Source organism: Bombina bombina, chromosome 4, assembly GCF_027579735.1.
Source record: "Bombina bombina isolate aBomBom1 chromosome 4, aBomBom1.pri, whole genome shotgun sequence".
NCBI classification, from domain to species: Eukaryota; Metazoa; Chordata; class Amphibia; order Anura; family Bombinatoridae; genus Bombina; species Bombina bombina.
Genome location: NC_069502.1, coordinates 230,545,015 through 230,570,616, shown reverse-complemented (window position 1 = coordinate 230,570,616; position 25,602 = coordinate 230,545,015). Strand labels below are relative to the sequence as shown.

The 25,602-nt window shown below is 37.8% G+C and overlaps 1 protein-coding gene across 1 annotated transcript; it reads left to right on the top strand.

Annotated features, from left to right (window-relative positions):
• The first annotated feature begins 1,845 nt into the window (after nucleotides 1–1,845).
• Nucleotides 1,846–22,679, top strand: RNF7 (ring finger protein 7). The gene is made up of 3 exons (XM_053709822.1): nucleotides 1,846–2,021; nucleotides 12,389–12,436; nucleotides 22,164–22,679. The coding sequence occupies exons 1-3, from the start codon at nucleotides 1,889–1,891 to the stop codon at nucleotides 22,280–22,282; spliced, it is 300 nt and encodes a 99-aa protein (XP_053565797.1). The 5' UTR covers nucleotides 1,846–1,888; the 3' UTR covers nucleotides 22,283–22,679.
• The last annotated feature ends 2,923 nt before the right edge of the window (nucleotides 22,680–25,602 follow it).

Below are 25,602 nucleotides of genomic sequence, written 5' to 3'. Positions count from 1 at the left end.
TTTTATATATCAGTAAGAGATTGAACAGCTACATCCATATATAAATTTATGGTGTCCCACCTACTTGTACATTACATCAGCTCAATATAATTTTAACAGTAACTCTGGTTATTTTACTATAATCAGGCCCCTGAGTGTGTTTTTAATTTTGTATTTCCTATTTTATTGCGTGCTTATTTACATTAATAAAAGGTATGTTTTAACTGAACAAAGCGGAAAGAGTTCATCCTAATCAAACAGTTACCTCCCCTTGTTGCTTTTTTATTGTCAAGAAGTTATTTGGTATATTTACATAACACATTAACCCCTTGAGTGCTACACATGTAGTCTGTTTTCAAGTGTAGGCCCCCTTGCCTCTCTTGTCTGTTGATGTTCAACCAGTCATTCACTGCAAAGTATTTTCAACTAAGTAAGTGAAGGTAAACTTTGGTGAATGAAAGCCCGTTTTTTTAAAAATACTATTAAAAACAGGGGCACTTTGATTCATCAAAGTTTACAAAGCAGCCATTTTGATTAAAAACTTACTTTTTTTTCTTTTCACAGGCAGAGCAGCTTCCCCCTCCTGGAAATCCTCTCTTCACACGTTAGCAATGACTAATCTGGCTTCCTCCAATCACGGCTTTTCCCCCAGGGTAGTCATTGCCTGAGGCCAAGCTGTGATTGGAGGAAGCCGGATTAGTCATTGCTGACATGTGAAGAGAGGATTTCCAGGAGGGGGAAGCTGCTCTGGCTGTGAAAAGAAAAAAAAGGTAAGTTTGTAATCAAAACGGCTGATTTGTAAACTTTGATGAATGAAAGTGCCCCTGTTTTTAATAGTATTTTTAAAAAAACGGGCTTTCATTCATCAAGTTTACCTTCACTTTAAGAACAATAATTTTTTATGATTATGTTAGTTTGTCCAATTACTTTCGAGACCCTGAAAATGGGAAGACTATATATGAAAATTGATGTAATTATTCGGACATTTTATTAAACCTCTTGAGTTAAAGCTGAAAGTCTGCACTTCAATCGCATCTTGTTTAATTTAAAATCCATTGTGGTGATGTACAGAGCCAAAACTATAAACATGGTGTCACTGTCCAAATATTTATGAAACTTACTGTAACGAATATCAATATGTTGCTGATATTCTGGGCCATGGTGATCACATGAGTCAAGATTTGCACAGTCTGTAGACATTTAATATTGCCGTTTATTATTAATCCAATGTCATCTGGAGGACAAAAATAGTTTGTTACTAGTTTGCAAACAATGCTGCCCTCTAGCGCTCAAAAATGTATAACACTTTTAAAAACATAAACATTGGTGCTGAACATAGATATTCAAAAAATAAAATAACAGACAATAAATTTGATGAGTAAAGTGGAAAGCTGGTTAAAATTATAAGCTATATTTCTGAATCATGAAAGTTTATTTTTGACTTCTGTATTTTAAAGTTGCACCTACAGTCAGTGTTATCTATTGCCAGAGGGTTAGAGATAAACTTTCAGAGCAGGATATGACACACATGTGACACCTAGTGGGCAGCAGAAGCCGCAAATAAAGGTTTTATGATTAATATCGTTATCAAATCTATCTCTGCTGCAAACTAAATTACAGTATTTTCCTGTCTGGTTTTATATTTATTTCACTTCACACAGTTCCTGTATATGTCACGGCAGTTTAACCCACTGGCTACAAAAAGACACCTATAACGGCTTGTGAGAACTCCGATACGTTAAAAGGCAGCGACTTTCAACTTCCGAAGTGAGCGATTCACGTGCCGCGGAGCTGATTGGCTACTTTACCATTCCAAGCATCTTATTGGTTAGCATCCTTCAGGGTTCCTATTGGTGCAGAGTCCTGTCGCACTGTATGATTGGATTTTTATGTTCAGCCTCCTGCCGGTATGTCCTCGAGAAAGGAGGGGTCTTCCAGTTCTAGGAATAGAATGTTCTCTCTAAAGAAATGGAACGCGGTGGCGATGTGGAGCTGGGATGTGGAATGTGATACCTGTGCGATCTGCCGGGTGCAAGTTATGGGTGAGAACGCTGGGCCTTGGGGGTGAGGGGCAGACAAGGGCCGCAGAGACCATAGGGATGGGAGTACCGAGAGGGCTGCACAGGAATTAAGCTGAAGAATGGAGTGCAATGGAATAGGGGAGGAATTAATGTTATAGAAATAAGGACATTGCAGGAATATAGGAGTTTTAAGAGAGACACAACGCAGAAATTGAGGTAATGACAGAGAGAGCACAGGACAGACGTTCACTATAAATGTACCACATATTTATAATGGACCCACTTGTGCCCTTCACACTTCTTTAAAAGATCAGTATGTTTTATTTTAGTATCACATATTCATGATTCATTCATGTTTTTCTTTAAACAATAATAACTTAAAGGGACATAATACTCATATGCTAAATCACTAGAAAGTGATGCAGCATAACTAAAAATCTGACAGGAAAATATCACCTGAGAATCTCTATGTGAAAGGAAGATATTTTACTTCACAACTTCCTCAGCTCAGCAGAGTAAGTATTCTGTAAAAAGTTATATTTCAGCTATTGTCCAGCTGCAGGTTTTTTTTTTTATTTAAAAAAAGGAAGAAAAGAACATCAGCCAGTCGGCATCAGCAGTGCTGAGGTCATGATCTCTTTTACTGTGATCTCATGAGATTTGACTTAAAGTGTCAGTAAACCTAAAAAATAATGTTATATAATTCTGCACATAGTGCAGAATTATATAACATTATTTAAGTGCTATAGTTATAAATGCCTTTTTTCCCTTTTAATATATGTTAAAAATATGCCGCTTTTACAGACCCGCTCTCTGCTGAGCGGGTCTGTTGTTTTTAGTAAGCGCATCGGGCCAGCTGTATAGTCACAGCCCGGCCCGAAAGTGCCATAAGACTAAGTGCAGCTCGCTCCTGCTCTGTCTGACAGCAGGAGCGAGCTTCACTTAATGTTATGGCGTGGTCGGGCCGGGCTGTGATTATACAGCTGGCCCGATGCGCTGACTAAAAAAAAAAACAGACCCGCTCAGCAGAGAGCGGGTCTGTAAAAGCGCCATATTTTTAACATATTAAAAGGGAAAAAAGGCATTTATAACTATAGCACTTAAATAATGTTATATAATTCTGCACTATGTGCAGAATTATATAACATTATTTTTAAGATTTACTGTCCCTTTTAACTCTCATTAGATTTCATAGTAAACTTCTTAAACTTACAAGGAAAATAACATGAGTGTGCATGAGGCTCACTCCCTTGCCTGTCCCGGGCCAGACATACTGATTTGCTGCTTAAAGTCTTTACAATGGGGTGTGAATACTTAGGACATTTTGAGGTAAAATATCTTCCTTTTTTACATGGAGATGTTCAGGTGATATTTTCTAGTCAGCTTTTTACAGCTGTGCTGCATCACTTTTAAGTGTTTAAACATTTGGGTAGTGTTTTGAATAACCTTAAAGGGCCCAAATAGTCGAAAAATGACATGCTCCAATTTCTTAGAGCATATAATTTTAGGAATATTGACCCTACACTACTGTATGCTTATCCACACTCAAATGGATTAAACACACAGTAGCAGTGCCACTCAGGAACAGGAGTGCTCCCTGTCTAGCTCTGCTGATTGGATCGTCGTCTGTTTCTGCTCTGGAACAGCAGTGCTCTTCTACTGTGTGTTTAACCACTTTGTATGGGTTAAAGTGATGGTAAATCCTAGCATTTGTGAAACACTAGTATTTACCATTGGAACAAATAAAGGGGACTTAAAGTCATGAAGTATAAAATACTTAATGCTGAAAGTTCCTTTATTTGGTTCGCCGCGCTGAGCTCCTCAAGCAGCTCTGCCATGGGGTGCCTTAGGTGCTCAGCACGGCAAACGCTTCCAACAAATAAAGGAACTTTCAGCATGAAGTATTTAATACTTCATGACTGAAAGTCCCCTTTATTTGTTCCAATGGTAAATCCTAGCGTTTCACAATCGCTAGGATTTCCCAACACTTTAAACACATACAGCCAGATTACAAGTTTTGCATTATGAGCGGCTCGGTAATAACTTGCAAGTTATTTCCACCGCTCACCTCCCTATAGCGCTGCTATTACGGGTTTGCAAAAACCCGGCGTTGGCAGGCAATATGGCAGCGTTGAGCTCCATACCGCACACAAATACCAGCGCTGCTTTGAGCTGGTTTTACGTGCTCGTGCACGATTTCCCCATAGACATTAATGGGGAGAGCCGTATAAAAAAAGCCTAACACCTGCAATAAAGGAGCGTAAAGCTCCGTAACGCAGCCCCATTGATTCCTATGGGGAAAGAAAATTTATGTTTACACCTAACACTCTAACATAAATCCTGAGTCTAAACACCCCTAATCTGCCGCCCCCGACCTCGCCGGCATCTACATTTTACTTATTAACCCCTAATCTGCCGCCCCTAACTTCGCCGCCACTATACTAAAGTTATTAACCTCTTACCCTAAGTGTAACCCTAACACCCACTAACTTTAATATAATTTAAATAAATCTAAATATAAATTACTATCCTTAACTAAATAATTCCTATTTAAAACTAAATACTTACCTATAAAATAAACCCTAAGCTTGCTACAATATAACGAATAGTTGGTTTTTATTTTTATTTCACAGCTAAGTTTGTATTTATTTTAACTAGGTAGACTAGTTAGTAAATAGTTATTAACTATTTACTAGCTACCTAGTTAAAATAAATACAAATTTACCTGTAAAATAAAACCTAACCTGTCTTACACTAACACCTAATATTACACTACAATTAAATCAATTACATTAATTAAATACAATTAACTAAATAACAACAAAAACAAAACACTAAATTACACAAAATAAAAAAGAAATGATCAAATATTAAAAAAACCTAACTAAAAAATCTAAGCTCCCCATTGCCCTGAAAAGGGCATTTGGATGGGCATTGCCCTTTTAAAGGGCATTTAGCTCTTTTCCATTGCCCAAACCCTAATCTCAAAATAAAACCCACCCAGTAAACCCTTAAAAAAAAACTAACACTAACCCCCGAATATCCACTTACAGTTTCCGAAGACCGGGCAAGCCGGGAGACTTCTTCATCCAAACGGGAAGAAGTCCTCAACAAAGCCGGGAGAAGTCTTCAAGCGGCAAGAAGTGGTCCTCCAGGCAGGCAGAAGTCTTCATCCAGACGGCATCTTCTATCTTCATCCTTCCGACGTGGAGCGGCTCCATCTTCAAGACATCCGGCGCAGAGCATCCTCTTCTGTCGACGGCTACTGAAGAATGAAGGATCCTTTAAGGGACGTCATCCAAGATGGGCGTCCCTTGAATTCCGATTGGCTGATAGAATTCTATCAGCCAATTGGAATTAAAGTTGAAAAAATCCTATTGGCTGATGCAATCAGCCAATAGGATTGAGCTTCAATCCTATTGGCTGATCCAGTGGAATGCAAGCTCAATCCTATTGGCTGATTAGATCAGTCAATAGGATTGAAGCTCAATCCTATTGGCTGATTGCATCAGCCAATAGGATTTTTTTCAACTTTAATTCTGATTGGCTGATAGAATTCTATCAGCCAATCGGAATTTAAGGGACGCCATCTTGGGGTGACGTCCCTTAAAGGATCCTTCATTCTTCAGTAGCTGTCGACAGAAGAGGATGCTCTGCGCCGGATGTCTTGAAGATGGAGCTGCTCCGCGTCGGAAGGATGAAGATAGAAGATGCCGTCTGGATGAAGACTTCTGTCTGCCTGGAGGACCACTTCTTGCCGCTTGGATGAAGATTTCTCTCGGCTTCATTGAGTACTTCTGCCGCATGGATGAAGACGTCTCCCGGCTTGATGAGGATGGATGTCCGGTCTTCAAAAACTGTAAGTGGATTTTCGGGGGTTAGTGTTAGGTTTTTTTAAGGGTTTATTGGGTGGGTTTTATTTTTAGCTTAAGGTTTGGGCAATGGAAAAGGGCTAAATGCCCATCCAAATGCCCTTTTCAGGGTAATGGGGAGCTTAGTTTTTTTTAGATAGGATTTTATTTGGGGGGTTTGGTTGTGTGGGTGGGGGGTTTTACTGTTGGGGGGGGGGTTGTAATTTTTCTTTTTTCTTTTATTTTTTTTTTACAGGTAAAAGAGCTGATTTCTTTGGGGCAATGTCCCGCAAAAGGCCCTATTAAGGGCTATTGGCAGTTTAGTTTAGGCTAGGAGTTTTTTTATTTGGGGGGGGGATTTTTTATTTTGATAGGGCTATTAGATTAGGTGTAATTAGTTTAAATATTTGATCATTTCTTTTATTTTGTGTATTTTTTTTTTTATTTTTTTTTGTAATTTTAGTTAATTGTATTTAATTTAATTTATTTAATTGTTGTGTAATGTTAGTGTAAGACAGAATAGGTTTTATTTTACAGGTAAATTTGTATTTATTTTAACTAGGTAGTTAGTAAATAGTTAATAACTATTTACTAACTATTTTACCTAGTTAAAATAAAAACAAACTTGTCTGTAAAATAAAAATAAAACATAAGCTAGATACAATGGTTTAGGTTTTATTTTACAGGTAAATATTTTAGTTTTTAAATTGGAATAATTTAGGTATTGTAATTTTTATTTGGAATAATTTAACTTATGTTAAAGTTAGTTGGGGTTAGCGTTGGGGTTAGACTTAGGGTTAGGTTTAGGGGTTAATAACTTTAGTATAGTGGCAGCGATTTTGGGGGCAGCAGATTAGGGGTTAATAACAGTAATGTAGGTTGCGGCAATGTTAGGGGCAGCAGATTAGGGGTTAGTAACAGTAATGTAGGTTGCGGCAATGTTAGGGGCAGCAGATTAGGGGTTAATAACAGTAATGTAGGTTGCGGCAATGTTAGTGACAGCAGATTAGGGGTTAATAATATTTAACTAGTGTTTGCGATCCGGGAATACGGCGGTTTAGGGGTAAATTTGTTTATTATAGTGGCGGTGATGTCCGGAGCGGCAGATTAGGGGTTAATAATTGTATTCTAGTGTTTGCGATGCGGGAAGGCCTCGGTGTACGGGTTAATAGGTAGTTTATGGGTGTTAGTGTATTTTGTAACACTTTAGTTATGAATTTTATGTTACGGCTATGGGAGTCGCATTGAAAAAGGACTTTTTGAAATCTGCGGTAGTTACGTTGCGTTACGGCCATAAAAGTGTGCGGTACAGCTATACCTACAAGACTCTTAATACCAGTGGTAGTGAAAAAGCATCATTATGAAGCTTTTTCACTCATAACGCAAAACTCGTAATCTAGCCGATAGTAGTGCAGGGATGATACTCTTAAAATGGCATTCTCTAGCTTATTAGAACATGTCATTTTTAGACTGTTATGGTCATTTTAACTGCAAATGTGTTAAGGTTCATAGGAACTAACAATAAGGCCCTAGCTAGCACTTCTCATCTCCCTCTGGGTCTGAAGCTGTGATGATATTTATCTTCTTTGTGCTTTGGTGCTCACCAGTAGAGCTAGCAAGAGGTGAGCACAGGGAGCATACAAACTGGGCTGCTTTCTTTGCTCATCTGCATGCTCAAACAGTAGCAAACCGAGACTACAGGATGGTTAACGCTGCAGCCTATGTAGCGTGTGCATGTGTGACCGCTGCTGCTGAGGTTCTCTTGGTTTACAAAATTTTTAAACTATGGTAAATAATCCTATTGTTCATCTATTTCTGGTGCTGAATACAAAATAAACAGTTTATATGTGTGACCTTTTTGACGCTGAGCCATTTTCACACCCCTGTGCTGGATCTGTTTTTAGTTGTTTTTCCCTCATTACATAAATTTGTTTGGGGGGGGGGGGGTTGTTCTCAGAGGTACAAACACAAATTTTATCTTTCTTTTGTAGCAGTCCTAGCAATGTTAGAAAATTACTTTGCAGAAATATAATTTAAGTACCTCTAACCTCACCATATAAATGAGAAAACAATAGATGGTGTACATAGAAAATAGGAGCACAATTTTAATTATTTTCCAAAATGTTTCAGTCCCACATTTAGCATCAGTTTAAAGGGACACTGGACCCAAATATTTTCTTTCGTGATTCAGATAGAGCATGCAACTTTCTAATTTACTCCTATTATCAAATTTTCTTCATTCTCTTGCTATCTTTATTTGAAAAAGAAGGCATCTAAGCATTTTGGTTCAGTACTACGGACAGCACTTTTTTTTTTTTTATTTTATTGGTGGATGAATGTATCCACCAATCGGCAAGAACAACCCAGGTTGATCACCAAAAATGGGCCGGCATCTTAGCTTATTATAAACTAACATTCTTGCATTTCAAATAAAGATACCAAGAGAATGAAGACAGTTTGATAATAGGAGTAAATTAGAAAGTTGCTTAAAATGTCATGCTCTACCTGAATCACAAAAGAAAAAATTTGGGTTCAGTTTCCCTTTTAACTTCCAAAAACACCAAAATTTAGGACTTTATATCTATATTTTTGAATAACCAGTTAATAATTTAAAATCGGATTAAATTTATTATTTTTGGCACTCTGCGCCATCTTGCAATTTATACAGAAAATGTGTAGGTATAAATTGTGAAAATATCTAACCATACCAATATTGTACAACATTCAAAATTACAAAAAAAGTCTCAATTTCCCAGAGTAGTGGCTTACTACATTTCAACAATATATGCAGCCCTAAATCACTAAGCATAGAAAAATATATAAATAACAAAAAAAAAAACTAATAGTTCTACCAAAAGTCATCTTTTATAGAATGTTACAAAATATCACCTAGTTTTACCTTCACACATTTTGCATCCTACATTATTTTTTTTTTTTTATTAGTTCAGATAAACATAGATCTATGAGCCCTAACATCAACAGCGCAACAAAATGAGGCTAGCGGTTACTGACAGGTGGCAATTATTACTATTACGATTTCTTATAAAGATATGAAACCCCTTATTAGATTTGTGGGATCTTACTCTTTGAAACAAGTGTTCATAAAATCTATTTATATGGTGAGGGGGGTAATAAAGCTTCTTAAAAATCGCCAGAGCTCCAAAAATAGAACCAATGCTGTGATGTGTCTGTTATTGCTATGACAATCAGGTGGCAGTGTGACAGACACAGGACTACACCTTTTTAAAGTTCAAGATTGCTGCTTTCCAATAAGGGGTCACAAGTTAGTCTGTGTATTGTGCGGTGGCAATTTAGGGCATACCTCACTTTTTTTGATGCGCCATTGGTTCTGTCAGGTGATCACTGATTCCATGGTCATCAGCTGATAGCCACCTGGGCCTGTGACCCCTCCTTTGAAAGAGGAGCCTCTCATTTTTCAAAGGAGCAGTATCTTGTCCCACTGTAGTCATTGTCATTTCTGCTCTCTAAAGGGGCATGAGACTCCTCATTTGAAAATGACTAATCCCTTATTTTATGTGAGGGGTATTGTATGTTTATGTGTTGTATGATGTCCTTAGGGTACAGAAGCTTCTTTGGAGCCACTTCATACAGTAAGTGCATTAGGTAGGTGATTGCCATTTTTATGCCAATACTAATGACAGAGGTGTAAGACCCCCATTGGAAGGAGAGGTTCCCCTTTTTCTAAACCAGAGTTTCATACTGCTCTGTGTTTTACTGGGGATAGGAGCTCAAAAAATGTTGTGGTGATAACCTGCGGTGTGAGCCTCCACACCCATATTTGAAAGAAGGCACTTTTATTTTTTCACATGAGGGGTTGTGTATCCCATTAAGATGCAGGTGATGTCCCTTAAAGGGACAATAACCTGCAGCTGCATTTAAACTTGATATTTACCCTGAGGGGAAGGGGGACTCTATCTCCCTTGTTTGTGCTAGAGGAACAACAGATATGAAAGGACAGACTCCCCTCTAACACAATTGGAGGGGCAGATATGGGCTTTGTTTGAGTCCCCTTCCCCTCAAATTAAAGGGAAAGTTTTTAATGCAGTATTATTGCCGCTTTCAGGGTGATCTTCATCATCTCCTGCATCTTACAGGGGCATGCAACTCCTCATTTGAAAAGAAAGCCTCTCCTCTTTCACGTGAGGGGGTCTCTTTTTACCTTTTAACGTGCAAGTGATTACAAAACATGACATTTAAAATGCAGTTAAACCTGAGGGAGGGATCACAAACGGAGCTTCTATGTCTACCCCCCACACTTGTTTATTTAGGGGGCACTTAAAGCGCCTCTACCAAAAACAGGGATGAAGTTATGAGCTTTACCAGAGACCCCCTCTCATGTAATTGCCGTTTTTATGGCAATTACCTACATCTTACTGGGCCATGTGACCCCCTTGTTGAAATAATAGGCTCTCTCTAAGTGGTCATGGGGCTGATATATGGGTTTTAAAGCCCTCCCAGTTCCAGACTCACTTCAAAGAGATCACTGCTGATGCTGGATGTTTTCACCACTTGTGACATTACCACAGATGCTGCCGATGACATTAGAGGGTGTCCTGGCAGGAGCCAGTCATGGGGAAGGAGACGGCAGTCTCATTCCTGATCTGCAGTGCAGGAGTTCCCCAGATACATTAGTGAAAGGGGTGCCCCTAGTTTAACAGACACATAGTCATCATCCACACAGGAATCAAATGCATCCAAGTGGTTTGAAAATAAGTAGTAGCCCTGAAGAGAGTGCATCAAGCAAAGTCAGAGCTATTTCCTTTTGTAGCTGGTTAAATAATCAATATGTGATTTACTTTAATAGCCATTTAAAGCACATCTTATGCAGTTTTTTTCTTTCTTTCTTGTTTTAATATGATAATGTTAACTTAATTCATGCCTAACAAGTTATTTTTTTTTTATATATTATACATACATACACAAAATATTATTTGGGAATGAAAGGGATACTATATACAGAAATGTCTATTCTTTTAAATGCAGTAGTTAAACTTGTGCTTCTGTTGCTTGGTCCTGCAAAATAAATGTTCACGCTACTCATATGTATAGTCTTGAATTTTTCAGATGATATATGACCAGATGCTTTTGTTTTCAGTGTACAAGAGAGACACAGATCTTATTTATTAGCCTAATTTGCAGGGTTTGGCCGTTACGGAGCAGTTCAAAGATATACTCCTTGATTAGCTTTTTGACTAGGTTTATCCTGCTGTATAAATACTGTTATTTGAGTTTCATGCTGTTCTTTCATGGCCATTCTTGTGGGTAACCTTGGATAATCCAGAGGTTGACAAATCTTTCAAAATTAGAAACCATAAGACCAACAGAAAACCAGCATATCGTACCTTTTTAAGAAGCAGGTGAAGGGTGTTTCTGTATAGTTCTATGTAGAATATTACAAACATCTTGGTGGTAGAAATAAAATACAAAGATCTCTTGCTTCTACGATTTTGTCAGTCCCTTTTCTAATAATTTGATCAAGTTTATTAAAGGAGTAGTCTAGTCAAAATTAAACCATGATTCAGATACAACATGCAATTTTCTAATTTACTCCTATTATCAATTTTTCTTCGTTCTCTTTGTATCTTTATTTGAATAATCAAGAATGTAAGCATAGGAGCCGGCCCATTTTTGGTTCAGCTCCCTGGATAGCGCTTTCTGATTGGTGTCTAAATGTAGCCACTAATCAGCAAGCTCTACCCAGGTGCTGAACCAAAAATGGTCCGGCTCCTAATCTTACATTCAAATAAAGATACCAAGAGAACAAAGAAAATTTGATAATAGGAGTAAATTTGAAAGTTGCTTAAAATTGCATGCTCTATCTGAATTATTAGATTTTAATTTTGACTAGACTATCCATTTTTAAAGGGAAAGTAAAATCAAAATCCTTGCTCAGATCGTTTTAAACACCTTTCCAATTACTAAATTATCAGATTTTTGTTCTTTTAGTATCCTTTGTTGGAAAGCATATAGGTGGGCTCAGGAGCAGCAATGCACCATTGGGAGCCAGCTGCTCATTGGTTGCTGCACATATGTCTCTTGTCATTGGCTCACCTGATGTGTTCAGCTATCTCCTAGTAGTACACTGCTGCTCATTCAGAAAGGACACCAATAGAATGACCCAAAGTTGATACTAGAAGCTAATTGAAAAGTTGTTTAACATTGTATGTTCCATGTGAACCATGAAAGAAGAATTTTGGGTTTCATGTCCCTTTTTTTTTAAGAGAGTATAAAAAGCACACGCTGTATTCCCAGGCAGACTAATGGGCACTCCTTTTTTTCTGCTTTTATGAATACATTGCCTTTACATGTGTATTCAGTAGCACAAAATACATCCTGTATGCAAAATGTTTTAGAACACAATTTGCTGGTTTAAAGGCAGAAAACCATAATACCTGGCACCTTCATATTCTTTTGGTCCATTAGGTGCTTTTTTATGAACTGGTGACTATTTCCATTAAATGCTAGATTTATTATTGGTTTGGCTTTTTTTCTTTCTAATTGTGCTTGTGTTTCTAGATGCGTGCCTACGCTGTCAAGCAGAGAACAAGCAAGAGGACTGTGTGGGTATGTTAAGAACAGAAATGTTAAATGTTTTAACCCTATTCATTGCCAAATAACATTTACATGAATAGCTCTATATAGCTTATAATATAAGGAAGTCAAATAATTAGTTGAAACTGGTATAAAAGTGTGTGTACAATAACTCTGCTTAAAGAGGTATGAAACCCTGCTCATTTAGTAAAAACAAATCAAAGTAAACATGAAAAGAAACAAATTGTTTAAAAAATATTATATATATATATATATATATATATAATATGTATGTACAGTATCTCACAAAAGTGTGTACACCCCTCACATTTGTGTAAATTTTTTATTATATCTTTTCATGTGACAACACTGAAGAAACGACACTTTGCTACAATGTAAAGTAGTGAATGTACAGCCGGTATAACAGTGTAAATTTGCTGTCCCCTCAAAATAACTCAACACACAGCCATTAATGTCTAAACCGTTGGCAACAAAAGTAAGTACACCCCTAAGTGGAAATGTCCAAATTGGGCCCAAAGGGTTAATATTTTGTGTGACCACCATTATTTTCCAGCACTGCCTTAACCCTCTTGGGCATGGAGTTCACCAGAGCTTCACAGGTTGCCACTGGAGTCCTCTTCCACTCCTCCATGACGACATCTTGTAGCTGGTGGATGTTAGAGACCTTCCGCTCCCCCACCTTCTGTTTGAGGATGCCCCACAGATGCTCAATAGGGTTTAGGTCTGGAGACATGCTTGGCCAGTCCATCACCTTTACTCTCAGCTTCTTTAGCAAGGCAGTGGTCGTCTTGGAGGTGTGTTTGGGGTCGTTATCATGTTGGAATACTGCCCTGCGGCCCAGTCTCCGAAGGGAGGGGGATCATGCTCTGCTTCAGTATGTCACAGTCAGTGTTCCCTCTAAGGACCGTTTTGTGAGCAGCCCAACGGTTAATTAGTGCAATTATCAAACACTGCACAATGCAGACTACAAGGCATGGTTCCCTTATTAACTGTTTCACTGCTGGATCGCTCACAAAACTGGCCTTAGAGGGAACACTGTGGTCACAGTACATGTTGGCGTTCATGGTTCCCTCAATGAACTGTAGCTCCCCAGTGCCGGCAGCACTCGTGCAGGCCCAGACCATGACACTCCCACCACCATGCTTGACTGTAGGCAAGACACACTTGTCTTTGTACTCCTCACCTGGTTGCCACCACACGCTTGACACCATCTGAACCAAATACATTTTCCTTGGTCTCATCGGACCACAGGACATGATTTCAGTAATTCATGTCCTTTGCTTGTCTTCAGCAAACTGTTTGCAGGCTTTCTTGTGCATTATCTTTTAGAAGAGACTTCATTCTGGGACGACAGCCATGCAGACCAATTTGATGCAGTGTGCAACGTATGGTCTGAGCACTGACTGGCTGACCCCCCACCTCTTCAACCTCTGCAGCAATGCTGGCAGCACTCATACGTCTATTTCCCAAAGACAACCTCTGGATATGACGCTGAGCAAGTGCACTCAACTTCTTTGGTCGACCATGGCGAGGCCTGTTCTGAGTGGAACCTTTCCTGTGAAACTGCTGTATGGTCTTGCCCACAGTGCTGCAGCTCAGTTTCAGGGTCTTGGCAATCTTCTTATAGCCTAGGCCAGTGCTTGATGAATATGTTAAAAAATTAGGAGCCAATAAGAATATTTAGGAGCCAGGCATATTTTTTAGGAGCCAAACAGTTGGATTTGTATATAGCTATATGGAGAATAACCCAAAAAGTTAGGAGCCAGGGGTAAAATTCTAGGAGCCAGTGGCTCCCAGGCTCCTGGGTTTGTCGAGCCCTGGCCTAGGCCATCTTTATGTAGAGCAACAATTCTTTTTTTCAGATCCTCCGTTCTTTGCCATGAGGTGCCATGTTGAACTTCCAGTGACCAGTATGTGAGAGTGATAACACCAAGTTTAACACACCTGCTCCCCATTCACACCTGAGACCTTGTAACACTAACAAGCCACATGACATTGGGGAGGGAAAATTGCTAATTGGGCCTAATTTGGACATTTCCACTTAGGGGTGTACTCACTTTTGTTGCCAACGGTTTAGACATTAAAGGGAAAGTAAACTTTTAAGAATGAAAGCATGGTTTTTAAAAACAGGCGGCACTTTCATTTATCAAAGTTTTATAAAGCAGCCGTTTTGTTTAAAAACTTACCATACTTCTCTTCACAGCCAGAACAGTTAAGTCAGAATTACGCTTATGATTCAGATACAACACACACTTTTAAATATGTAAATGGTGGTAGGCTCTCAGGAGTGTGTGTGGCACTGTTTAGCACTCCGTGGCAACAGTGTTTGCAAAATTGTATAACATTGTTGCAAAAACACACGCACACTCTTCTGAGCTCCTATGAGTCTGTCTGCATTAACTCTTCAATAAAGAGAATACCAAGAGAACAAAAGTGACATTGATACTGTCCCTTTGAGATCCTATATGAGTATTATTTTGTCCTTGTGCCTCTAAAATTATTTGTATTCTTAGTGTTAACTGCATTGTTTTGCTGTTCTTGTCAGATAAAGCTAACATAATGGATGTGACTAGCCATGGCGCCCCCCCAGTACGATTTTTACATTGCGCATAAAGGGGAGGCTTCCGGACGCCATATAAGGTAGAACGTTCCATGCAGTTCTAAGGGCATAAAAGCCCAGCGCTGTTAGGGCGGCATGGAACGTCTAGGGGTTAAATAGCTGTATAATGCAGATTACAATGACTTCTATTAAAGGGACCTAAAACCCCTAAAAAATTATTTCATGATTCAGATACAACTTTCCAAAAGCAAGGATGTAAGCTCAGGAGTTTGCGTGTGTCTGGAGTTCTATATGGCAGCAGTTTTGCAACAATGTTATACATTAGTAAGAGCTTTCCAAACTTTTCATGTTGGTGACACACTTTTTAAACCTACATAATTTCATGACACAGTAATTCAGTTTTACTAGCAAACAGGAGGTTAAACTAACTTGTTTTAAGAGATACAGACACATACATAAATTATATAATAACGAAATGTATTTACAAGCAACAGTATGTATGTGCAAGAATTAAGTTATTAAGTTTAATATCACCAATAGCTACTTACTATTTTAATGGGCTGTATAAGGTTGATGGGATGAACACAGTTTCTGAATATTTGGTGGAATATTAGATAAAGACACTCGCATTTCATCATCAAGCATTTTTAAGCTTCCACTTTCTATCCATATATCAGGAGCAGCAATGCACTACTGGGAGCTAGCTGCAAAAAAAACCAACACTGACTTCTGACTTCAGCTCTGTGTTTAAGCTGCCGCCCTCAGAGCTCTGCAAGTCTGACTACTGCCCGCGCTGCAAACACACTGCTATCCCACTCACTGACTACACATGGAGTCACGAGCCGATTGAGGAGACTACACGTGCAGTCAGGAGCCAATGTGCCGCCAATGGGAATAGTTTCAGTTCCCACTAAGCTGCACCAATAGGTTAAGATGATCTGTGACCCACTAGGTATCAATCACGAGTCAACCATGTAATATGCGTAGCAAGCAGGCGGAAAGTCGGAACCCCCCCCCCCCAAAAAAAATTAAATTTTAAAATTCAAATTTTTTTTTGCTGAAGCAGGGACACACCAACACACTGCTGCCGACACACTAATGTGTCACGACACACAGTTTGGAAAGCACTGCATTAGTAAGAGCACTATTTCCTTTCATGTGGTGCTTCAGGCATGTGCACGTTACCTACCTAGGTATCTCCAACAAATAATGAGAACGAAGCAAATTTGAAAATAGAAGTATATTGGAAACTTTTTATAAATTGTATTTTCTATCTGAATAATAAAAGAAAAAATTGGGGTTTTCATGTCCCTTTAAGTATAAGCAACTGCTGCATAGTGCTTTTTTATTACACTAATGACAGTTTAATATCCCTATAATATATAATATCTTCTGGATCAGACTTTAGACTTTAGGCTGTTTGGGGGATCACTTGCCCTAGCCTTGATATATTTATATAGAAATAATTCAGCTGTAAATGCAGTGTACAAAGCATAACTGGTAACTACTTATAGTAACTTTAGCTATAGAAAAATAAATGCAAACTGGCAAAACTAACTCCTATGTTGTCTGCTTTACTTTTTCATAGTCCATGAGAGGTTTGAAAGTATTTCCTTATTTTTGGCCTCAGATGTTTAATGAATCCATACTTTTTATCCATAGAAAGTGAATCCAAGCTGATAGTGTCTGTGCACATTTTGATATTTATTTAACATTCTTACACTGCACACATTTTATACAATTGTGTAATATCTCTAGCAGTACATCAGCAAGAACATACAACTTTCCAAAGTACTTCTATTATCACATTTTCCTTGTTATCCTTTGATGAAAATTAGGAAGGTAAGTTCAGCAGTGTGCACGTCTACAGCACTATAGGGTAGGAGTTTTACAATAATGTTATACATTAGCAGGAGCACTAGATGGCAGTGCCCCAGACATGCATACTTCCTATCTAGATATCTCTTTAACAAAGAACAACTTGAGAACAAAGCAAATTTGATAATAGAAGTAAATTGGAAGCTTTTTAAAAATTGTATTCTCTATCTAAATGAGAGGAAAATTTTGTGTTTCATGTCACTTTTAAAGGGACACGGGGAAAACTTTTTGTTCTCCTTTTTTTTTTTTTTCTTTTTTTTTTTTTTCTCCATGATTCAGATGGAGCATTTCATATTGTCATTTTATATAATAATATAAAGATTCCAATTAATACTTAATTTTCATGGTATTTTTGTTGAAAAGAATATCTAGGTAGATAACATTTCTGGAGCACGAAATTAAAACAGTTTGTACCTTTTATAAAGGTTATTCAGAAATCTAAAATCCAAGTACTGTACCTACCTCCTAGTTTTATGGAAGCAGAAATGGTCTCAATAAATAAATAAATATATATATATATATATATATATATATATATATATATATTTATACGTATGTACACACTGCAACTATTTTCATTATGGATTAATTGTCCAATTTTATTTTTTCGACTAATCGGATTTAAAAAAATAAATAAAAAAAATCCATATACTGAGTGTTATAAATATAAACTTCAGACTATAAAACTTTACATTAACACAAACTGTTGGTACAATTTTTTTTAACCGGCAGCAGAACACATTTATAATCAAGCAAAAAAAAAACAACAAAAAAAGAGGTAGACTATCACTGTTTATAACATTCTGTAAATCACTCTCTCAGAAACTTTAGATTCAAATGCAAAAATGACCACGTGACCACAAGCTCCTGGCTGACGCTGGCTCTCTTTTTGCCTGCAGCAGAAAAAAGGCACTAAGTGGTGTTGAGGTGCTTGGGATACATAAGTAGGGGTTTGCCTACTTTTGTCACCAATGCAAGGGGCCTCCTAACAAAGTAAGCCTAGACTTCATTCTAACATAAAAAATATCTTGAATATCTATATGCAATGGTAAATAACCAGCTATAAAGGTTAGGGAAAAAATATCTAGTTCGCTTTTAAAATAAGAGATACATTTATAGAGATTGAATTTGGTACATATTACAATAATTAAAAATATTTTTAAAAAAAACAAGTCAAAAGCGCTAAGGACTATATATCAAAAACAGGACACAGCAATACACATTTATCTATGCAGTACATATAATCGGCAATAGCAAGCGATCCGCTAATAATTGTGCAAACAGACAATAGTGCACATCATCCCATCAATCCAGGGCTAGGTGCACATAACAAGCTTGGGGATGAAATCATGCAAAGTACAGTCCCAAATCACCTGATTTTAATATAAACAATCCAAATGATGACTCCTATTGTATTTCTGGGTTGCACATAAGCCAGGAGTAGTTGTAAACTTATACTCTTCGGAAAAAGTGAAAGTAAACGTTTGCAGACGTCCTTTAGGCTGAGGGTATAAACATACAACACAATACCATGTGCAGGAACTCATTGGAGCAGTTGGTGCTGTGCACAGACCATCTAATTGCAAACCAACTAATCAATTATGAGATTCGTTGACAACTATTTCCATAATCGATTAGTTGTTGCAGTATGTGTGTGTATAATAAAATATATATATATATATATATATATATATTATATCTCGTAATGTGTTGGTTAAGTGGAGAATACAGCAATTTTACAAAATGTTATAATATATTGCAGCAGTTTAAAATTGCATTGCAATTTTGCTGAAGAGGGAAAAAAATGTTTTTAAAATGTCTATTGAATAAATTTGTTTCATTTGCTCTTGGTCTAAAATCACATAATTATAAGGTAAACGTGTATTACTAAAAGCCTTTCCTGGTCTGCAAAGCTGTGATTCCTTAATGTATCTAAGAGGCGGGGTTGAAAAAATCCCTCGGTCATCAATCAATGAGCTGGCTCTTTGCAGTGTTGCTTTGTATGTTACTATTCCCTTCAAACAGCTCTTCGCTCTGGCTGTAGCTGTGTTAAGGAAAACTTACACAGTGTAGCCAGAGCACATTGCTGTTTAACCCTTTTGAGTGCTAATGACGGCTCTGAGCCGTCACAGAGTTTCTCACTTTGGTGCTAATGACGGCTCAGAGCCGTCATGTGCACTCTCTCACCTTGAGGGAGATCTGGGGGCTCCTAACCTCTCCTACCCCGGCGATCGTGCCTGTAGAGTGACAGGCATCGCCGGGGCTTCACGTGATGCGTGGTGACATCACACGCTATGACGTCACCGCACAACTTTATTTATACTTAACAATGTTAAGTATAGGAGGAGGGGGCATGCTGCTTAGAAGTCTGTATTTTAGGCATCTAAGCAGCTACAGACCCCCAAGACCCACTGTTGGAAAGGGAAATCACCTAACCTTTACAACAGTGTAAGTCTTGGGGGTCTGTAAAAAAAAAAAAAAAAGTTTAAACTTTTTCAAAAATTAAAAAAAAAAAAAAACTTAGAAAATATTAGCACCCAGGTGGGAAAGTGCTTAGCACTCAAAGGGTTAAAGAGAACAGCCTGATATGGAGGAGCCCTGCAAAGGGAAAGCGCTAACAGTTCATTCATGTGTCCCGTTCTTTCTGCAGACATGTTGCATTTTCTGTGATGGCATCTCTGATCACAGCATGTTCTGCCTTGGGGGCTCCAGATACTCATAATTGTGAGCCTACCTGCTACTCCAAAAAAGGATACAAAGAGAACAAGATAAATGTAAGACAAGTAACTTGGGATATATATATATATATATATATATATATATATATATATATATATATTTATACGTATGTACACACTGCAACTATTTTCATTATGGATTAATTGTCCAATTTTATTTTTTCGACTAATCGGATTTAAAAAAATAAATAAAAAAAATCCATATACTGAGTGTTATAAATATAAACTTCAGACTATAAAACTTTACATTAACACAAACTGTTGGTACAATTTTTTTTAACCGGCAGCAGAACACATTTATAATCAAGCAAAAAAAAAACAACAAAAAAAGAGGTAGACTATCACTGTTTATAACATTCTGTAAATCACTCTCTCAGAAACTTTAGATTCAAATGCAAAAATGACCACGTGACCACAAGCTCCTGGCTGACGCTGGCTCTCTTTTTGCCTGCAGCAGAAAAAAGGCACTAAGTGGTGTTGAGGTGCTTGGGATACATAAGTAGGGGTTTGCCTACTTTTGTCACCAATGCAAGGGGCCTCCTAACAAAGTAAGCCTAGACTTCATTCTAACATAAAAAATATCTTGAATATCTATATGCAATGGTAAATAACCAGCTATAAAGGTTAGGGAAAAAATATCTAGTTCGCTTTTAAAATAAGAGATACATTTATAGAGATTGAATTTGGTACATATTACAATAATTAAAAATATTTTTAAAAAAAACAAGTCAAAAGCGCTAAGGACTATATATCAAAAACAGGACACAGCAATACACATTTATCTATGCAGTACATATAATCGGCAATAGCAAGCGATCCGCTAATAATTGTGCAAACAGACAATAGTGCACATCATCCCATCAATCCAGGGCTAGGTGCACATAACAAGCTTGGGGATGAAATCATGCAAAGTACAGTCCCAAATCACCTGATTTTAATATAAACAATCCAAATGATGACTCCTATTGTATTTCTGGGTTGCACATAAGCCAGGAGTAGTTGTAAACTTATACTCTTCGGAAAAAGTGAAAGTAAACGTTTGCAGACGTCCTTTAGGCTGAGGGTATAAACATACAACACAATACCATGTGCAGGAACTCATTGGAGCAGTTGGTGCTGTGCACAGACCATCTAATTGCAAACCAACTAATCAATTATGAGATTCGTTGACAACTATTTCCATAATCGATTAGTTGTTGCAGTATGTGTGTGTATAATAAAATATATATATATATATATATATTATATCTCGTAATGTGTTGGTTAAGTGGAGAATACAGCAATTTTACAAAATGTTATAATATATTGCAGCAGTTTAAAATTGCATTGCAATTTTGCTGAAGAGGGAAAAAAATGTTTTTAAAATGTCTATTGAATAAATTTGTTTCATTTGCTCTTGGTCTAAAATCACATAATTATAAGGTAAACGTGTATTACTAAAAGCCTTTCCTGGTCTGCAAAGCTGTGATTCCTTAATGTATCTAAGAGGCGGGGTTGAAAAAATCCCTCGGTCATCAATCAATGAGCTGGCTCTTTGCAGTGTTGCTTTGTATGTTACTATTCCCTTCAAACAGCTCTTCGCTCTGGCTGTAGCTGTGTTAAGGAAAACTTACACAGTGTAGCCAGAGCACATTGCTGTTTAACCCTTTTGAGTGCTAATGACGGCTCTGAGCCGTCACAGAGTTTCTCACTTTGGTGCTAATGACGGCTCAGAGCCGTCATGTGCACTCTCTCACCTTGAGGGAGATCTGGGGGCTCCTAACCTCTCCTACCCCGGCGATCGTGCCTGTAGAGTGACAGGCATCGCCGGGGCTTCACGTGATGCGTGGTGACATCACACGCTATGACGTCACCGCACAACTTTATTTATACTTAACAATGTTAAGTATAGGAGGAGGGGGCATGCTGCTTAGAAGTCTGTATTTTAGGCATCTAAGCAGCTACAGACCCCCAAGACCCACTGTTGGAAAGGGAAATCACCTAACCTTTACAACAGTGTAAGTCTTGGGGGTCTGTAAAAAAAAAAAAAAAAAGTTTAAACTTTTTCAAAAATTAAAAAAAAAAAAAAACTTAGAAAATATTAGCACCCAGGTGGGAAAGTGCTTAGCACTCAAAGGGTTAAAGAGAACAGCCTGATATGGAGGAGCCCTGCAAAGGGAAAGCGCTAACAGTTCATTCATGTGTCCCGTTCTTTCTGCAGACATGTTGCATTTTCTGTGATGGCATCTCTGATCACAGCATGTTCTGCCTTGGGGGCTCCAGATACTCATAATTGTGAGCCTACCTGCTACTCCAAAAAAGGATACAAAGAGAACAAGATAAATGTAAGACAAGTAACTTGGGATATATATATATATATATATATATATATATATATATATATATATATATATATATATATATATATATACTTTTTCTGAATTGTGAAAAAAATTGGGTTTCACATCCCTTTAAGGCTGTCATTAACCTTTTTTGTAGACTTCCCTAGAGGAGGTAGTTTGTAACATTATTTACTAATCTGTATCTTTGCAGTAGTAACGTTTTTCTCTCTGTTCTGTTGCAGTGGTGTGGGGAGAATGTAACCACTCCTTCCACAACTGCTGTATGTCCCTGTGGGTAAAGCAGAATAACAGATGCCCACTATGCCAACAAGACTGGGTGGTGCAAAGAATAGGTAAATGATTCTTGTTGGATCATCCTCTGCTGTCCATGTCTACTGCTGAACATCCTCATCAGTCTGGATCAACCTTGTGAATTGCTGCAGATTTGTTAAAAATAAAATTAAAAAAAAAATGTGTAGCAGGTGCCGGATGTCCTTACCCAGCATTCTGTTTGTATGAAGCGTATGAGTTAACCTTCCTTACAGCTCCTTGTTCAGGTGCTGTTAGTGATTGGGAAGCGGGAGTGCTAAGTGGTTATTTATATAAACTGTGGCTGCCGGAGAGCTTTCTCCAGTAGCGAAGGCATTGGAGAGTAATGTATTGTAGGAATGGTATTCGCTCTGGTGTCTCTACAACAACGCACGTAATGATACCAAACTTTATCTTGTATGAATATGTAATAAAACTTGTTCAACTTCTGTGGCGTCTCCCTGTGTGGTATGTGTAGGGCATAGACCACACAAACCTGCTTTACAGCTTGTATCAAGTTTGTCAGTGTGGCCCTCCAGTTCATTTATCTAGCACTTCACTTTTCTAAATTGACTACTAAGGACAACTTGTTTAGAACTTCCTCTTCATTCAGCAGATTTGTACCATTTAAAAAAAAAAATACAAGGGGAGGTTAGGGGAGATTATTTATAAAAATAAAAGATACTTCTGGATTCGTACAATAGGGGTTCAATGCACCATATTGGCTCAAACTGTGGGGTAGATCTTGCTATGGCACTGCTCATTAATCCTTTTTTAATAAGGAAGTACAGTTTGTGTTTGGTTCAGTTAGTATTTCTAAACCTTTTCAATGTACTTTGGATTAAATATCACCCCTCTTATGTGAAATGGTTGGATGCACATAAATATTTTACAAAATAAACTCCCTCTGGTGCCATCTGCTGGGAAAGAAAAATCATGCATTGATATTGCACTGTCGTCATACACTTTCTTCAGATGTCAATATACCAGTTAGAGGAAGTAGAACAAAATCATATATCTAAAGAGAAAAAAACTGTTCTAGTCTATGAGGTTGCAAATGTTTTGAAAAACCCATCAATAAACCATTTATACTACACTTTTTTTTTTTTTTTTTTAGCCATTTGTGCTAGGAAAATACCCCTATAGCATCCAGTAGAATTTAAAATAGTTTTTCAGACTTTTATCAACCTCAACACCTTGAAGACTCTTTCAGCCTATAATTAGTTGCATATTCTATTTACAATAAACCAGGGCTCGACAAACCCAGGAAGCCACTGGCTCCTAAATATTTAGGTTATTTTCCATAGATCTATATACAAATACCACTGTCTTTCTCCTAAAAGTATGTCTGGCTCCTAAATATTCTTCCTTGCTCCTAAATTTTAAACAGGGTTGTTGACCACTGCAAGTATAAACCATATAGTTTTACTAGTTTTTTTTTTTTTTGTTTTTTTTTTAATACCATTATACTTTTTAGGTACACAGTTTCATTAAAAAAAATAGCCATAAAATATTGGAATTTAATGACTATTCTTTATTATACCTCCATTTGTACAGGGTTTTTTTGTCAGCCCAATCATAACTTGGCAATGCCAAGTGCACATTTATATGTACTGATATAATTTTTTTTCCCCTTGTTTAAGTCCCTATTGTTTGCATATCTATGAACACATTCAAGGCTAATTTGATAGCTTTAACAAACTTTGGAGCTGCTATATTGTTAGCCTTCTATCCAGCCTGCACTAGATGGCAGTTCTGACTTGGAATTGTTCTATACTGATTTTAGCAGACAGAAGCAGGTGCCACAGTGTCTAAATGATTCTAATCAGTGTTTTGATCAGAATTTCTTTTGACATTGGTGTAACTGTTTGTTTGAAATGCTGTTTGTTAAAGTACCACTCAACACAGTAGATTTGCATAATCAACAAATGCAAGATAACAAGACAATGCAATAGCACTTCGTCTGAACTTCAAATGGAGTAGTAGATTTCTCCAACATTGGTGTGTCCGGTCCACGGTTCCATCCTTACTTGTGGGATATTCTCCTCCCCTACAGGAAATGGCAAGGAGAGCACACAGCAAGAGCTGTCCATATAGTCCCCCCTCTGGCTCCGCCCCCCCAGTCATTCTCCTTGCCGCTCTGAACAAGTAGCATCTCCACGGAGATGGTGAGGAGTATGTGGTGTTAGTAGTAGTTTTTTATTCTTCTATCAAGAGTTTATTTTAAAAGTGCCGGTTTGTACTATTTACTCTAAAACAGAAAAGGATGAAGAGTTCTGTTTAAAGAGGAGTATGATTTTAGCAGCAGTAACTAAAATCAATTGCTGTTCCCACGCAGGACTGTTGAGCCTAGAGAACTTCAGTTGGGGGGAACAGTTTGCAGACTTTTCTGCTCAAGGTATGATTAGTCATATTTCTAACAAGACATGTTAATGCTAGAAGACTGTCAGTTTTTCCTTAAGGGGTAAGTAAGCCATTTTCTTAGACTCGTAACAGATTAAGGCTTACAAATGGGCTAAAGACTGGTTGACACTATTGTGGGCTAAATCGATTGTTTTATTTCATATTTTAATGCATTTAGAGTGTTTGGTGCACTTAAAAGCACTTTTGGGAACGTTTTTTATCGCCTGGCATTTAGTTAGACGGCTATTTCAGTCAGAAAGGCCCCTTCACTCTGATATGCAGAGGAAGGAGGCCCCGTTTTCGCGTCTCAATTGCGCAGTTTACTTCTATGGCAGTGCATACAGCTTCATGTGAGGGTCCTGTGGCTTCAAGAAAAGGACTCAGGGAGGTTTTTTTCAGTGCTGAATAACTCTCAGGGAAGGTAAAGAGCCGCAGCAAGGCTGTGGCAGTGATTGTAGTTTGCTAAAATTGTTAAATTGAACAAATAGCTCCGGTTTGCTCATTTTAAGGGTTAAAGTCTTGAAACTTGGTGTGCAATACTTTCAGGGCATTAGGACTCTGGGGTAAAAATTTTGTAAAAATCGGACATTGCCTTCATTTTTTTTCACAATATCAGAAATAAAGTGTGTCCGTTTATTATTTAAAGGGACAGTAACGCTTTTCTTTAAAAACCGTTTTTATTGCATTATTAACCTGCCATTTTCTGTCTAACATGTCTATACCTTCAGATGGCTTATCTTCTGTGTGTATGAAAGCCAAGGTGGTTCCCCCAATTAATGTTTGTGCAAATTGTGTCATAGCGTCCAAACAAAGTATGGACAGTACTGCCACATTGAATAAGATTGCCCAAGATGATTCTTCTAATGAAGGCAGTGGGGATAGTACCTCATCCTCTCCTTCTGTGTCAACACCAGTTTTGCCCGCGCAGGCGATACCTAGTACATCTAGCGCGCCAATGCTTGTTTCTAT